This window comes from Diorhabda sublineata, chromosome 2 (assembly GCF_026230105.1).
Source record: "Diorhabda sublineata isolate icDioSubl1.1 chromosome 2, icDioSubl1.1, whole genome shotgun sequence".
Taxonomy (NCBI): Eukaryota; Metazoa; Arthropoda; class Insecta; order Coleoptera; family Chrysomelidae; genus Diorhabda; species Diorhabda sublineata.
This window is the reverse complement of record NC_079475.1, coordinates 19,510,009-19,528,294: the sequence shown is the minus strand read 5'-3', so window position 1 is coordinate 19,528,294 and position 18,286 is coordinate 19,510,009. Positions and strand designations below refer to the sequence as shown.

General features: G+C 31.0%; 2 protein-coding genes across 3 annotated transcripts; one reads left to right on the top strand and one right to left on the bottom strand.

The window, feature by feature from the left end:
• The first annotated feature begins 1,151 nt into the window (after nucleotides 1–1,151).
• LOC130453456 (SUMO-conjugating enzyme UBC9-B) lies at nucleotides 1,152–5,561 on the top strand. 2 transcript variants are annotated; one of them, XM_056793218.1, is made up of 3 exons: nucleotides 1,152–1,239; nucleotides 1,807–2,075; nucleotides 4,924–5,561. In XM_056793218.1, the coding sequence occupies exons 2-3, from the start codon at nucleotides 1,808–1,810 to the stop codon at nucleotides 5,136–5,138; spliced, it is 483 nt and encodes a 160-aa protein (XP_056649196.1). In that variant the 5' UTR covers nucleotides 1,152–1,239; nucleotide 1,807; the 3' UTR covers nucleotides 5,139–5,561. The 2 variants fall into 2 exon arrangements, with proteins under 2 accessions (XP_056649196.1, XP_056649197.1); XM_056793219.1 differs by having other exon boundaries at nucleotides 1,212–1,332.
• Nucleotides 5,562–10,691: 5,130 nt separating this feature from the next.
• LOC130453460 (uncharacterized) lies at nucleotides 10,692–15,604 on the bottom strand. The gene has a single exon (XM_056793225.1). It carries the CDS (start codon nucleotides 15,139–15,141, stop codon nucleotides 13,780–13,782), a length of 1,362 nt encoding a protein of 453 aa, XP_056649203.1. The 5' UTR covers nucleotides 15,142–15,604; the 3' UTR covers nucleotides 10,692–13,779.
• Nucleotides 15,605–18,286: the final 2,682 nt, after the last annotated feature.

Below are 18,286 nucleotides of genomic sequence, written 5' to 3'. Positions count from 1 at the left end.
TGGCAGAATAAAGATCGATTTTATAGAAAATAAGCAGATGGTGAGCTTCGATTTAATTTGTACTACCATAAAAATCTATAAAATAATTTGCACCGCAAAAAGCAAAGAAAATACTGTGCTGACGAAAATGTAAGATTCTAGCAAAAAAGGGAAGCTTTTATTTAAGTTATGAAGTAAATAGCTTTATTTTCATCTGCCTTTTAAGAGTGGATCAACAGCACCAATGGTCGTACCTTATGCGCCTGTGCGGTAGAAAATCATGATTCTAGTAGAAAATTAAATCAATTTTTAAAAAATGTTAAGCATTAATGAATGTTTTCATTTGAACTACCTATAAATAATCATTAATTAATTTGCACCCTCAGATAAAGTGGTGAAGTGATAAAAGTAACGTGCGCTCTAAATGATAATCTTTACAGAAACAAATTAGATTGTAATGAAATAAAGCCTTATGATTATTTTAATTCCATATAATTTTATATAATTAATTTAATTACTTCAATCAATACATTACCAACTCAACATGTCCTGAACCGGACGCCATGTTTTGGACATTTGGAGATATAATATCTCTATGGTTTTGGAGCGCTTTTAATTTGTGCTAGGTATCAGAAGTGAAATTTGTTAAATTGACTGTGTTCTGTGACCAAACGTCAAGTTGTAACCTTTCTTAGAAGAAAAATGATTGAATTCATTTATGAAGATAGGAAAAATAAATTAGTTAGGTTAGGAAATACAGTAAGAGAATATTGTTTTGTGCTCAAAACAATATTCCCATCCTTAAGGTATGTTCTGTGGTTTTGAGTAACCCGGTTGTGATTCCATTTCAAAAACACATTTAAATTTAGATAAATCTTGGATTATGAATTTAATCTAATCTAAGAGATAAATCCCTACATAAAAGTTTGTGTTTAAAGCGCAATTTTCAAACACACGAAACACAATCAACTATCTGATGCTTGTTGGAAAAGAAGGCCTGGGTATCAAGGAGGTTAGTCACTCTTATCTCCATTATTTGCCTCATATTCTGCTCTAGCATCTCTCGCTTACATCAACTTGAAGAAGACCTATAAAGTAATAGCGAGAAAAACCCTGCAGACAATTGAGTGCTTTGTGATTTGTCATCTACAGTTCTGTGGTAACAAGTTTCCATAGATCTATAGACCACGCTTCAAATTCGGTTATTACTTCTGTCATTACCTCTTCTTTTCAATCAAACCAAATTTACGGAATATATAGGTACGTGTGTCTACTGTGATTTGTGGTTCTACTAGACGATATTTTGTTATTTCTGAAATTCTTCTTCATAAAATTATTTAAAAACATATCTGGGTATGATGGTTTAAAAAGTATTTCGATATTTGCATGAATAGGATATAACAGTATGATTATACTAAAATTACTTCAGCGTCACAAAGACCTTGCCCGCGTTTTCTCGTTAGAAGCTTGTTAAATACGAATTTTATGTTTAGGAAGCCAATATTTTTATATGCATCTGTCAATATTACTACTGTAAAATATATTTTTATGATTTATATTGTGGAACTCCGTTTTTTCCCCAATAAATACTTGGCGTCTACATGTTTAACTTGTTTTTGTTTTATATAAATTTTAATGATAAATACGAATTTTATAGTTGATATATCTGAACTGTTTCTAATAATTGCAAACATTTTGTTTACTTAGTAGTTAACTATTGCTTAAGTATCTGAAATAAATCATTTTTCCTTTTATTGTTATGTAAAGTGTGAGAAAAATTTATAAGTTGATGAAAATATAAATAATTCCATATTTTATTTTTATCAGAATGTCAGGAATAGCAGGTGCTCGGTTAACAGAAGAAAGAAAAGCATGGAGGAAAGACCATCCATTTGGGTTTGTTGCCAGACCTTCCAAAAATGCAGATGGTACTCTTAATTTAATGAATTGGGAGTGTTCTATTCCTGGCAAAAAGGGAACTCCGTGGGAAGAAGGACATTATAAATTAAGAATGTTATTTAAAGAAGACTACCCTACAAGTCCACCAAAATGCAAATTTGAACCGCCATTATTTCATCCAAATGTTTATCCATCAGGTAAAGTGGCAAAGCAAAATTATTTTAGTTCAATACAGTGGTTTCTGATAGACTACCTTTTATATTATAATTGCTAAAACATGTCATTTCTCCTATTAAGCTTAACACCTTCATAGTGGAAGAGATATACCTTCTAGCTGTCCTTTCTCAACTACAGACGAGGTAATATGTCTCATCTATTACGCCATTGATGCAAGTAATTCAAGTTCAAAGAAACAAACACTTTACATATCCCTTTAGTAAGGTCAAAGCTTTCATAAAGTGATCTCCAGTTGGAAATAACATTTAATAAAAGAATGTTAATTGAAAAAATTATTAAATTCTATAAGGAAAAAGGTTTCAGTTTGATATAGGTAGATTATTGCGAAAAAATTTCAAAAAATATGCAAGTAGAATATATTGTAAATATGTTTATTAGTAGTAGATGAAAAATTAATATTTAACTTTAATTTCAATTATTTTTTTATACTTTAAATATTAGTTTTTTATAAATTTATATATATTTACAATAATCATTTGATCAAACCTATTCTAGTTTTGTAATAGAATTCTAGAGGTTAAAGTGCAATGGATTTTTCAATGGCGTGGACGAGACACCATCGGAAGTACCGGCTCTTGCGAGTTTAGACTAAGTAAGCCTGACCACAATTACGGGGGAGATAATATATAATATCAAAAAATTAAAAGTAAAATTTCACTGCAAGATCATTTCAGCCAATGACAGATTTACAGATTTGAAATCTGTAGACTATTATTCTTTTGCTGCCTCTACTGACGTATGAAATTTGACACCTATGTTCAAAATTATTTAAGTTACATTTTTCATAAAAAAAATTCATATTTTTTATTACACTCACAGTTCAAAAACAATAAATTAATATGTTTTCTTGATTGAAGTTTCAGTTAAATTATAAAAAAATTATAGTATATTTTTGAGCCTTCGAACTCGTAAAATAATTAATTATATTGTTGAATGAAAGCTTATTCATTGGGTCTGACTCAGTGCATAAATGAGCTGAAACAACGTTCATTTTTTGACTTACAGTTAATTGTAAACAGTTATCCACTGTTTTCAAGCAATAAAAGTTTCTCCCACCTGAATAATTTGTTCTCTGGTGTAAAAAGAGTAATATGAATGCTATATTAAAGTATGGATAAATATTTTTTTTCTAGCAAAAACAAAGATTTTTTTCACTACTAGTGTTCTAGCTTCTCCCGCTACAACCGATGGTGACAACTCACTCAATTTTGCGAGAAATAAAAATTATCTCTAAATCAGTCTATTAATAATAATGAGAAATATCTTAACTCAGAAGTAATCGCTCGCAGCCAATACAATACTGTCATCATTTGCCTTATGAAATTCTCTTTTTTGTTGCTCTTTTCCAATTTCTTTAGTATATTCTTTTTAAACATTCAATTCCATCGTTTTTTCTTCTAAACGGGTACTTAAAGTTCTTTTGCTCAGCTATGAAAAACTTAATGGATTGATTTATATATATCAGCAGCAGTTTCAACATTATTTTTTTTTATTTTGTATTGAAATGAAAAATGTTCAAATAATCAAAATGAAATGGAAATATGCCGCCCTAGGCCACAGCCTACTGATAAATTCACCACAGATTTCAGCTGTATAAGGGAATTGGGAAAAAATATAGTCATATAAAAAATAAACCAATGATTCCCGTGTGTGAGATAAAACTAAGTTTTTCTGCTCACAACGAAAGTGCTGTAGAAATAACAAATATCTATTAATTGAGAAAACTGTTTTTCATTCTATTTTATGTTGCTCCGAAATTAAACAAAACTGAAAAATAGTTTTCTCACATGAAACCAATTTTCTGTTTTATAGAAGACTATATTATTATACATTCTTGAATCTTATCTAATCCTCCTAGCATTGTAGTTTATTTATTATAAAGGACATGAAATGAATTTGTTTTTTTAAATTAATTATTTAAGCAAAAATCATAACATAGCTTCCACAGAAAATTTCAATGGATCCTGCGACACATCTGATTCAATATGTTCAAATAAATGTCTTTTTGTCCCTTTTTGCAAATTGGTCCCCAAGTCCCTTTTTCGGTTCCAGGCCTCAATGATGGCAGCCTTCATATCTATTTGTTATTCCTTTTACATAAATATATTTGTACATACTTTCTTAATAGGTTTGTTTTCTTCCTGCTTTGCTTCATTTCCAGTCATGAGACACAATCACCGTAACTTTATTTTGATGGGACATACATACTGTTTACCGTACATTCACCCATTTTCATGAAATTCTTAATCAAAAACTGACAAAATATTTTTGTGTTTGAATAACATAATTTAAAATATTTATCTTATTCATTTAAAATTATTCTGTTAAATGAATCAAGGTATGCAAATCTGAATTTTAATACCTTTATTTTAAAAAAAGAAGAAAAACTTTGATGAGACAAAAGGTTTAATAATTTCAAAAAAAATACTCATTTATATATTATTGATATTTGAAGGTTCCTACAAGTCCTTTTTTTTTATGTTTTGTCCTAAAGTTCCTTTTTTGGGAAAGTTGTGTGCTAAAATCTGTACAATAAATAAATATCCACAAGTTCTGATAAGAAAAAATTCTTAAAGGATTTCACAGTTATACCTTTATGGACCTAATAGATCTGTTTCGAATGCAATTTTATTTAATTTTAATTCCCAGAGTATACATATAAAGGTTAAAAAATTGATAATTATGTTCCCCACTTTAGAACAATCAACACAAAAACATTCCATATTCTTTCCTTAAAGAGCAACTTCTGATTTATTCATAGAGGCCCAACATGCACTCATTATACATTCATGTTCATTTCTTTTACAGGGACTGTATGTTTGTCATTGCTCGATGAAGAAAAAGACTGGAGACCAGCTATAACTATTAAACAGATACTTTTGGGTATTCAAGACTTGTTAAATGAACCAAATGTAAAAGATCCCGCACAGGCTGAAGCATATACCATCTATTGTCAGAATCGTTTAGAATATGAAAAGAGAGTAAGAGCTCAAGCACGAGCCATGAGTCATCAAGAAAGTTAAGTTTTGATTGGCTTAATGGAGTTATACATGAACTTTTGTCTTATCTTATTTTATCTTTCTGGTTAAGTCTTATTTTGTAATAGCTGACAATACATTTCACTCAAAATTTAATATATTTAGATTACCATCAATTATCTCAAACCAGACCAAAATTGTAAAAATTACAACTATTGTCCCCCATACAAATATTGGGGTTTTATTAAGAATATATTGTATATTTGTCTTTTATTATAACTAAAATTTGCCTGTTCGAAAATACTTGATGAAGATAATAAAAAACAATGCGAAGTATATCTTTTTTTGTTATTTCATCATGTATAAATAATAGAAATCATTTTGACCAATACATCAATAGCAGTAAACGAAAATAATTCAATTTTAAATTATTAAACTTGATGGAATAAATAATTTAATAGATAAAAATAGTTTTTTTTAATGTATTCACTTTCCTTAAATTTTACTAAATCATTTGATGTGATTATTATTAATCAATAACTTTGTTTCTAATTGAAGAATAACTCAAATGATATTATTAATTTAACTAACAAATATTCTTTTAAGGAGGATGTTCTGGTCTAAAAGCCTAAATTTTAGGCATTTTTGAACTCTTTAGGGTTATAGTTATGGGATTATTCATGGAAAACACATCGGACAAAAATGACCTCTAAAGGCTTACGTACACATGCGCACCCGTTTGTCGAAATTTTCTACGACCATTCTGTATAAATGTGGCTGAATGTGGGATCTCAAAACCCCAAAAGCGACAATTTTGGCGATTAGGATGATTTTTCTCGAAAAATGAGCATTTATTTGTTGATGCTCAATGATCTCTCTTCGCTGAACATGGTCATTAGGCTTCGGTTGTGTTAATTGAACTTTGGAAGCATGGAGGAAGAGTATACGCTGCAGAGAGCTTCTTGAAATATGCAATTCTTGTCGAGGACGCCGAATTGAGGTTCTGGGATTGTCGCAGACACTCACGGACTGCTTCGTTATTGACATTTGGACGACCAGTGTGTTGGTATCTCCAACGGATCCTGTCTCCCGAATTTTTTGTTGACGAAGTTAAAACACTATTTCGACTACGAGCTTTCATTATTTTTGAAATATTGTTCAATAATGAAGACACGCTGTTCTATCGTGTAACGTCCCATTTTTAATAACCCTAAACTATCAGCTGTCGTTTTGTTTTTTTAGGGTTATCAACACTTTACTTCGTAAATGGCGCCAAATTTAAATATTGCGTTAATTTTGGCACACCAGCTATTTTACAAGAAATGTAAGAGAAGGGGGTTCGTTGGTTTTGTGATGAGGATGTTATTCATGTGAAGGAAGAGATTTATTATGTTTGACTCTGATATAGAAATTACTCCTCTACAGGGCAGGGGTTGTGTTGGATGCCGTGTACTGCAATAGGCCGATAAAGAAAAAAAGAGAACAATGAAGACGATTAATGAAAAATAAAGAAACGCCTAATCCAAAAAAGAAAACGGTTCTTTGCAGATATTGCTGATATTTGTTTTTTTTTGTATTACTATATTTTTATATTTTATTCGTCGGCCATTTCGCTTGTGAATTGGTTTACCAGGATACAGAAAACCTGCAACACTGGCGAAACATTTATAAAGATACATACTAACTGTTTAATTACTATTTACTTAAAAAATATTCCCTATGGGGCAGTAAGCCCAAATAAATTTTGGAACCACTGCTCTAACTGTATAAATTACAGTTTCAAATATACACAGGCAACAACTTGAAATTAAATTTAAACATATGTATTGGTCGTAAATTTGAACTGACTTGGAAAACAAATTACTGTTGTACAAGGCTCTACTTAACCGATTGGGATTTATGTGGGAACTGCAAGCAATTCTAACCTAGAAATATTGCAGCGGTTTCAAAATAAAGTGTTACGATCTATAGTAAATGCCCAATGGTATGTTACATCAGCATCTATAGAGAAAGACCTTCTGTAGAGGAAGTTGTCAAAAGTTGCAGCAGCAGGTACAGTGATCGTGTAAGTACACATCCTAATATTGTCACGAAAGAACTGTTTGACAATAAAGGTGAAGTGCTCAGACAAAAACGCTTTAAACCTGACGATTTGGTAAACAGATTTACATGAGGTTTATCAAAATGTATAGTGTTTATTGTTATTTCTGTTGTATTAGTAAGTTAGAGTGTCCTTAGATATATTACATTACTATATACCTTTAGAGAGAGGGGGAGGAGAAAATGGTTAATTGTTACAATTTGTAGACAAAATATCTAAATAAAGATACAAATAAACTAAAATTTCAATATACAGAAGAAAACCACAATGATTAACAAAATTATAGGTAATAGTAATAGGTAACAATTAGTATATAAGTCCATAGCAAAATTAAACTAGTATGCATCATGCTTGGAAATGAATATTATTATTAAAATAGAAGTCTTTGTAAAAAAGTAGAAGGTACTTTCCAGTAAATATGCCCTTAAATTATTGCGGAATGCGAGAATCGATGATATCGATTTTATTTCAATTGGCAAGTGATTGTGCATTTTTTGCATTGTAAAATATTGAGCCCTTAACTAATTCGGAACGTGGAGTAGGTAGGTAAAGGTCGTGCTCCGCGTTCTTAAGTGGATAGCCGTGCTATGATCTTTCTGAAATTGGAGAAGCGTGCTAACGAATTCAAAGATGAATAAGGAAGGCAGAGTCAGAATATTTAATCTTTTAAAGAAGTCCCTGCTGTTTAGTCCGAATAAATATCTTGAAAAACACTAAATAATAAGAAATCATATGTGAACATCATAGAAAAACTTCAGTATTAAAATTGTGGGTAAATTCAATTAGAGTATCAAGCCATTTTCAATAGAATAACCAATATGTTGATGAGACATTAAATATCTTCTTTAAGAAGGGGTTGGTGGTTTAGTAAATAGTCCATGTCATCAGCATTAAATGTTTAGATTTTCTTGCTGTCTCTAAGGACCACACTGTTAATTGAAACACAACAGTAAACTGTAGATTGGTGGAATGAAATAATTGGAAAATCTTCCTTAGATGGAATCGAATCTCAAATGCAGCAACAATTTATAGGTAAGGATATTGTTAGGTTTATTTTGTATAATTTATTTTAAAATACAGTCTACTACAGGAATCAACACAATAACAGTTTATGATCCTTCGACCCGGATCAGGAATGATCGTAGAGCAAAATTAGAGGTATTCCCAATCTTAGCATGTAACAAGTAAGTCTCCTTCATTTTTTCCATTCGCTATTTGTGCAAGGTTAATACAGATATAGTATTGTAACAGAAAAGTTTGGAATTTATTAATTGTAATGTTATAAGGATGAAAATATAAGTTGTTGTGAACTTATTTCTTCACTTAATTGAAATATAGACAAGTTCGCTTGTAATATTAATATTTATAGGTATTATGAAAATAAAACTTCCCTTTCTTCAATAAAACATTGCATACAAAAATTGAGCAATTAAAATATCAAAAACTTAGACCTAATTTTAATAAATATCATTACTTGCAAATCATATAAAATATTTATTAAAAAGCATTTCAAAAGCTTAAAAACAACGGTCACTAAATCAGAAAGACACACGAGCAAGATCATTCAGTTTTTATGTCAAATTTATCAACTTGATATCTAGGGCCCGAGAGAGAAGGGCAGATTGTCACAGGCCCAGGGGCCCTCATTTTTTTCATTTTCTCGGGCCACATTGAGTTCCAGAGTAGTTTGTAACGGTATGAAGTCTAAGAATTGTTTTATCTTATTATTTTTTGAAACACTTTTTACGAAGCTTTCAAAGATGTGATGTTATTTCTAAACCAAATATGGTGGTATTCAAGTTAAAAAATTAAAAATGTAGAGAAAGTTTGAAATGATTAATTATCCCTCAGCCTCACTGTTTTTAATTAATTAGTTTCAAAATAGTTCAAATATTTTGTTAACAAGAACTATAAGCAATAGTCGATTAAAAGTAAAAATTAATAGTTCAAACAAAAATTGCACTTAGTAAAATATTTATAATAAATTAAAATTTTACATGCATCAAAATTTACTTATTTCGAACATAGCTAGGTAATAAATGATGAGTGAAAGCAATTAAAATTTGTATTTGTATTAAACAGTTTCATACTGCATTGCATTTTTTTAGCCCTGTAAGCCTATTAACCTATTGGTATAGAGATGTTTCAGAAAAGCTTAGCTCATGCCACGAATTTTTATTAACTTTTAAACGGACTTTGGAAAAAATGAGATTTAGGTCGAAAAAAGCGCAGTAGTTTAAGTAAAAACAGTTCTTTTCGGTTTGGGGATATATTTTGTAGTTTTTTTATTTATATTTAATTTAAATGGGGGGCAGGCGGATACAGCAGCGGCCGCGTTATTCCCTATCGTTGGCCATTTGACAGGTGAACCGGTTCACCATGTTTCAGGGGAACGACGAAGTATGTGTGAAAGGGTTTTATCTGATGAATATGGGAGAATTGTCTAGGAAGTTAAGGTAGAGTTCAGGGAGGTCTTCGTATGCAGTTGCTAGCAGCCGGAGGGGCGGGTAGGGAAGTTTCCTCTTTGGCTTTGAGACGAGGAGCCGTTCATTGGCGAGCCAAGGAGTAAGAAGTGTTTCTTTGATAGCGGAGTCCTTTGATTCGATGGTACGAATCCCATAGCGGGCTTGGAGAACATTTAGACGACCTGGACTGTTCAAGTCAGGAATTTTTTAAACAGATAGTCGGGTAGTTCTATAGAAGTTTGCTCTATATTCGATAATGGGGCGGATGTATGTTTTGTACGTTTGAAGTAAGGTGAGAGGGTGGATTCGTCCAAAATTTCCCCCGAACGCGTTAATGAGATCGGCCGCCCAACTGAGGGTGTGAGTGAATTTCACCCCAGATAGACGGCTTCTCTGCGGATCTCGAGCCTTTCTCCCCAAAGTCTTAATTAAAGTTTTAAGGTTGATGTTTGCGCAAGAAATTCGGATGTTTGAAGACGGTGGCTTTTGAGTTTTTAGGATAGAGTCACCCTCCATTTCCAATGCGAAAATTAATTCAGAAGATTCTGAACTTTAATTAGAAAATTAATTTAACTTTTAGTCATCTGTGTGAGACGTCTATAAAATAGGTTGTGGAAAGAGAAATCGTGGAAGACACCATCAGAACAAGATTTCCAGAGATGAGGACTCAACCCAACAAGATAAGAGAGATGACATGCTATTCCAGACTATAAGTATACAAGACTCAACCAAAATCAGATATGAACCCAAAAGAAACAGAGCTATTAGAGGTTTTGTCAATTCATGAATATCAGAAAGTTCTCAAATAGCAGCAACTGGTACAACTCTGAATAAAAGGATATCGGCACACTTCTATTCAACTCATGGAAATAGGATGGAAAGTGAACAGGAAAATAGCTCTTCTCGAAGTTCATAGTTATTTGTGGGTGATGATTATAACACTCTCACTCTTAAATAGTAGAAGTTGGGAGGGCAAGGCAGTACTTACGTAAAATTATATTCCAGTTTGAAAATTTGAAATGAAAAAAAAAATAAATATACAAATTTATTTATCAAAATATAAATGTCAACAATACAAAAAAATTACACTTAACACCTACATCACATATCTCAGACATTGTAAATAGAGCATATATATAAAAAATTTAACAATCAGATTATATAACAAATTCAAAGTGGTCTAGAGAGACGCTATATAAATTCACAATTACTTAAAATGGACGGAATTTGTAAAAAAAGTGTAGGTAAATATATTATAAATATGCTTGATAGAAGCATACAATTTAAAATGAGTATTATTTTTATTGATTGTTATAAAAAGTAGACATTTATATACAGACTATTGAACCTTTATATATGTCATTATTGGATACTACAATATTAGTGTACATGACTAAAAACATTAATTTTATTAATTCTTAACAAAATATTGGTTATTGTATAAAAACATAAACAGTCACGGGATTAAAATAAGTACATAAATATTCACAAAGATTCAACCATATAATATTTTATATTATTGGTTATGATTTTTGTCTAATAATACTTTTTTTAATATCTAACAATTTTTATATCAATAGATAATTATACCTAACTAAAACATGTTTTCATCATATAGAAAAAATAATATTCTGTTAATTAACTTGATATTTGATCTTCCAAAACACAATACAATCATTTGAATACATCTCAACAAATACATGGGAACTGTATTACCTAATGCTATAAGTAGGTTTATACAGGTAAATAAAAAAACAATTAACTTCACATGTGTCACTATATATGAGATAATATGAAAATAAAAGTTGAAAAGATCAACTTTTAACTTTAAATTTTATCTGAAAACTTGAATGCTATAATAGCATATAAATATTCTAATTTTTATTTGCCTGTATAAACGCACTATTAATCTATTTTACTACTTGGTTTCCTCTGTTAGCTGAAAAATTTCAGTATTTAAGTGAATTGCGGGAATTCCCCAAATTGTGATAAAATATACTTGTCGTGTGACTAAAAAGATTCTAAAATCTTTATTACGAAATATTAAATAAATGGAAGAAATTCGGAGCATAATTTGCATAATTGCAATTTCAATATTTTTTAGATACCTCCACATTCCAATATTGAACATGTGCATTTATATTCAAATAGCCTTCAGTGAATTGAGCTAATTACTTATATAACACATATTTTGAAACCATTTCATCATCAATTTAATTTAAAAAAAAAACATATTTATAATTAAAATATAATATCAAAAAATCCTGTATTGATTCAATCAAATTCTGAAACTATTTGTGTTGACCTTGTTAAATTCCAATCAATAATTCTTTATGTATATAAAATGTTAAATACCACATCTTAAGTATAAAATAATTTAAAGAATGTTTCAAGAAATGCTACTAGTACCATTTCAGCATGTTACTGTATAAATTTGATATTTTTCTTCAAATTATGAATCACTTCTTAATTTATCATAATGTGTATACACATCAATGATGTGTATTTTAAAAATAAACCTTAGTTCACAACCAAAAAAATAAATATTGAATTTAAAAAAAAATTTAAAAATTATCATTAAATGCTGGGTTAACTTAAAATAGTTGATTAATATAATTGAATTAAAAAAAGACAGACATCATAATCTAACAACTAATGTGATGAAAATATTTTTTTTTATTTTTTAAACAAACATTGTCCTGTAACTAACAATGAAATTAAAAAAGGTGAAAATTCAACAATTTCCAGTGTTATATTAGTAGAAGACACAATATTGAATAAAGAAGTGAATTGCTAAGAAAGAGTTGCACCTTGGGAAATAGGACATAAAACCCACAAAAAAAGTAGCCAACTTTAAGAGGAGTTTATATATTTTGGAAGCAGAACAGTGAGATTTAGAGTTTTGTACAAAATATCTTCTAGGTATAGGTGCAGAGTAGCTGTAAAGCTAAAACAAACTTTCAAAACAATCTACAATCTGCATATCTCAATATAAAGTCTGAACAGAAGTAGATAAAAAATTGCAATAGGATTGAAATATATCAATAGTATGCAATAAAAATAAAAATGACCACTTCAGCATTTCTTGAAAGTATATTTAATAAGGGAACGTCCGACGTGGTCATACTATAGTCCTTTTGGGGCCTTTCCCTCCCTGCAAAAATAGCCCAATGTAGGTTGTTCCATGACCTCTCACCCTTGCCCGATTTATGTGATTTTGTTTCACAATATTTTATGTTTTCTATTCCATATTTATTAAGAAAATATTTTACTGTAAATGGATAACATTTATTTGTGTTTTATATAGTATATTTGTATATCTCTCATAACATGCGACTTAATAAATATTTAGTAATAAATGATAAATCATCCATAAAATACAATCTATTAACTTTCAATAAATATTTGTTAGCTACTAATAAATATTATTAAACTGTTAATAAATATTTATTATTTTTTGAACAATGTATTCTTGATTCTTCCTGAATTAGCATTTGTGTGCCAAATAAAATCATTTTCTTTAACAAAATTTTATCTTAGCCGAGCTATGTAGTTTATGGACACTACCTAATATCAAATATTAGTGTGAATTCTTTTCTATGACCACTATTAGTAATATCCCTAATTGAAAGATATCAAAGGTTTTGGCACTGTTTGTTCAAAATATTTCTATTTAATGATATATTTTACTGGGCACAGATATATCATATTATTTTTTCTATATAAGTATTTCCTAAATCTATTAAATATAAAAAGTGAAAATGTTTTTTAAATACATGAAAAAATTGGGTTCTCTAGTTTATAAACATACCAACAGCAAAAAAATACTAAAATGGTATAATACTAGACAAAAACTTTGAATAATAAAAAATACCAAATACTTTGACTTGTATTTTCCTTACCAGAAAAAACATTATAATCTAAATATGGAATTGAGGCAGTATTCAAAAAGTGGAGATGCAATGTTCTTTATACTGAGAAAAATTGAAAATGTTAGAAACTTAAATACAAATGATAACTACATTGAGCACCTAAAGGTAACAATTTCACATAATCAAATAATTATTTAAGAATGAAACAAAAATGTCTACATACAAATCGAAGTTTTGACAAAAGCTACTTATTTGGAATGTTGGGGTCCCAGACTTACACTAAATCTTTTTAATGGTAATGAATCTTTACCTTTTGACTTGGTTACAAAATTTGGAACCCTTGCCCTCATTCCACAGTAGTAGGGATCTTCGTACTGTTGGGCATCTTTAGACTTCTCTTTTCCTCTAGATGATCCAAAAGGCTTCAACCAGCTTTTTGACACACCATCATCATAATCTGGAGAAGGAATTTCGTGTGGTATTTGTGGGTACATATTTTCCCTGGGTGGTAATTTTGGTGGTTTGTCACTCCTTCTTTGCGTAAAGTTTGGCAATCTGGTACGTAAACCACAATAGTAAGGATCTTCTTCAAATTTCTTGGTATCATTTGGTCTTTCTTTGTCTCTAGAAGTATATGTTTTAAGTTGTCTCCCTGACATATAATCATCATAATCAGGTTGGGGGATATCTTGTGGGTACATATTTTCTCTAGGAGGTAATTTTGGAGGTTTATCACTTCTACGTTGATTTTGCATTAAAAGATGCTCCCTTGTAGTTGCAACAGTGCTGCCGGTAAAACTTCCAGTTCCAAAGTGATTATTATCTGTCACAGCAATACTATATGGATCTTCATCAGGGACAGGTATTCTAGGTCTATTTTTTATGTCCACAACTCTTTGTACTGGTGGTAATTTTGATTTTAGCATATCTAAAGCCACAATATTTATAATTAATACCCATATAGGACACTCCAATATTTCTGGTTCAACTTTTACAAAGCCTATAGCACTTAAACATTGACATTCTAAACGTCTTCTATCTGGATATGCTCTTCTTAATTCTCTGTTAACATTAGTTTGAAATTTTTTCATATCAAACAGTTTCACAGGTTTGTCTGGCTCTAATGCACAATTTGGTAGTTTTAACACTTCGTTCCCTATAGCATTTTCAGTATCTAATGCTGTGTTTTTAATATATACATTACATTTAGATACCCTCTTTATAAGAATGTTACCTGCATCATCCATTTTTATTTTAACACCATGTCCAATGTGTCTTTTATATTCTTCTGTTTTTTGATCTCTCATGGGATTTTCAAATCCACAAAGACCTATTCTGAACCCATCAAAGCCATCGTCAGAGTCATTTACTGTCAGTACAGGGGCCCTTGCGTAAGCTTTTGCAACTCTTCTATTTCTTTCCAACACAATCACTTTCGCCCAAATCTCGTCATCAATTTGGGTCCATTTATTAAGAACTTCTTGTATGTGATCTCTATATAATTTGTCTTTTTGGTACCAAACATCTTCCTCATCATCAGGGGGTTGAAAAACAGTGTCCATATGGAGGTCGTCACGTGACCTTGATAAAATTCTACGTCGAGATACCATTTCTTGATGCGGATTTGGTAACGATAGTCTAATATGTTTTTCAAACGAAGTAGTGGGTGTCAAAAATACATATGTTTAATTTTTGCGAAGAAATAATAACAGAGTCTATACATAACGTAAGGCACATACAAAAACACAATAACAAAGTTTCACTAGTGAACGACAATACGCTCGAAATCACACACTTCTGTTGCAGAGATTAGAAAGTTAACACTTTCTAATCTTTGGAAGGCCGCCGTCGTTGCTACAAGGCCGCCCTCCTGCATGCCAACGACTTGCACTCCCATCCATTACCATACCAAGAAAAATTATTTGTAGTGGTCACATTGAAAAAATAGAATTTAATATTTCTAAATCCTTTATGATTATTAATTGCTTTTGGAACTCAAAATTTTTAATATTAAGGAAATGTTTTATAGAGCCTGGTAATTTATAACAATAAAACAGTTTTAAAATATTCTAGAAAACTGAAGTGAGAGCAGTTGGTATTAATAAACGACAGATTTAGAATTCACAAATCTATTTGTCAATGTTCCGAAGACAACCGAATATACAGTGGCGTTATTATTTAAGTCAGAGAAGGCAGTCATTTGAGTGTAATAGTTATTTAGGTATTGACCGAAAAAGAATAGAAATAGCCAATTAGCGCTATTCTCTAGATTGCCAAAAAATGTGTTAATTTGTAAAAATATATATAAGTTGAAAATAATACTGAAAATGAAAAATAATGATAGTAGTATGATGAGTACTCATTATTATTATATAGAATCGGTTATCGCTTCTATTCTTCGGTAATACAAATAATAGTTTTACAGAATAAAGCTAATAATTGGATAAATCTATTAAACTAGGTCGATTCGATCTTTAAAGTTTGACGCTTATAGATATTGATTACTACCCAATCCTTCAACCCATTATTCAATTTCAATTTCTGAATAGCCGACGATGGGGATTAATACAGCCGCAGTTGTGTATATGTAACTTAACTTTTCACACTCGGAAAAAGCTTTTTTAAAATTATTTATTTAAGAAAGTTACAACTATTCAGATTTTAAGTAAATTCTAGACTAATAATAAAAACTGACAAGAGTCAAAGATAAAATATAAGCAAAAACTAGTTCTAACGGAAATAACAATGTCTGGTGATTACAAAATATAATGATTAAGTAATTTATTTAATGTATATAAAGGAATTTAAACTTTATAACACCTCCCCCCTTAGATCGAGGCACCCCTTGGAAGTTGAACTTTATTTTCTTGTAATTTCACTGGAGTTTCTTCTTCTTCTTCTGCGTTTTCTTCCCAAATAACCAAACAATAATCAATACTTTGCAAGAGTACAGACATACAGCCCAAATGCTGGGAATAGAGGTTTAATCTTTCCTCAACTATTGGTGTCAATCCTTCCGAAGATATTTTGTTAAATTCAATTTTTCCAAAGGCTGGTATTAATTTGGTTAAAATGTGTTTGAAGTTTATTAAGTATCAGTGGTTGACCGAAAGTTCTCGCTTGAAATATCAATTCTTGAAATCATCTGCATAAATAGTATTAAAATTTGGACTTGAGGTTTGTTTGTATTCGTCGAACTCTTCAACCTCTAAAGGAGTACTAACATGTATGTATCAGATATTGGGTATTATATACACTGCGACCTAAAGGACATATTGTGTCTCCTTTTCTTGCTGCGATACTCCTTTTAGAAAGTCGAGAACGTGAGATGACTGTGGAGTCAAAAATCTTCGTTTTCTTTATCATATGCTCCCATGTGTATTGTTCTGGAGTTACGTAATGCTTCACACACGAGAGAATGTGGATAGAGGTTACGTCCTCCGTGCAACAAAATCTGCACACCACATTATTTGCTAAGTCTAGCGTCTTTAGGTGTCTATTGAGGCGACAGTGCCCCCATAAGACTTTTGTTAGTATTCGTAGGTTGTTCTTACTTAGGATGATACATGTAGCAGATCTACTCTGGTTATAATTTCCCAGAAGAGTCTTTGACTGTCTCAGCCAATGTAGATTGTTCCAATAATTGGTATTGCTCATATCTACCTTCTTGTCTAGTGTTTTCTATATTGTTCTGTAGCTGATACGACAGAAAGGTTCAGGTTCCATAAAGGGCCTTTCTGCATCCGCTTTAGCGAACTTATGAGCTATTTCCTTTCATTTCATTCCGGTGTGTCCCAGAATCCACTTTAGGGCAACTTTATTTTCCTTGCCTTGTTCGTTTAATTTTTCTGCAATCCCAAACGAGCTTGGATTTTATGGTATTATTATTATGGTATTGGAGCTTAAAGCTCTATTGGCTGTTTGGCTATCGGAAATTTTCTTGTTTTCGATAGTTCCTCTCTAGATTAACTGAACATATTTTTCAATTGTGTTTGGTGTGTTGCCCAGGCTCTCAGAAGAGCCCGTACACTTCTATTCCAGTTCTGTCTGCTTCTTTAGATCCTTTATACTATTTAATGGTGTTTCTGTTCTTTTCTTGTATGGTGATATGATTCTACTTATTTCTATAGTTCAACTTTTTCGATGAATCATCCTGAGGCATGTACCAGATTTGGTCATTATTTAGGGACGGTTTTTTTAGCGATTTCGTCTCTGAACAGTCTAAATGATGTTTTTTCTGTTACGCTTTGTGGAGAAGTGGGAGATTTAGAATCACTTCTAGTGCAGCTGTTAGGCATAATTTCATGGCCCCGTTTGCACATATTCAAGCAAGTCTTTGTACCTTTGTGGTATTCAGACTAGTTGTAGTACCCCACACCACTGCCCCGTATGTGATTATTGGTTTCACAATGGTTGTATACATCTATAGTAGGATCTTTGGGTTACAAACCCAATTCTTCCCTGTAATGTTTCTGCACACCATTAGGGCTTTTGTGGCTTTAGTGATTTTCTCTTTTTCGTGTTTGTTCCAGAGAATTTTACTATCTAGAGCCGCAGCTGTACCAGCATTTACTTGAATAAAAAATAATCTATTACTGTCTCCAAAAAGTTGTTTGGTTCGTCAAATGTTTTTTGCTCCTTTTATTCCAGTTTATAACGCACTACCCTCCTAAATCCACCACAATTCCAGCTGTGTAGAGGAACAGTTTACTATATCAGAGCCAAACTAAAATATTCCTAATCTCATATGAATAA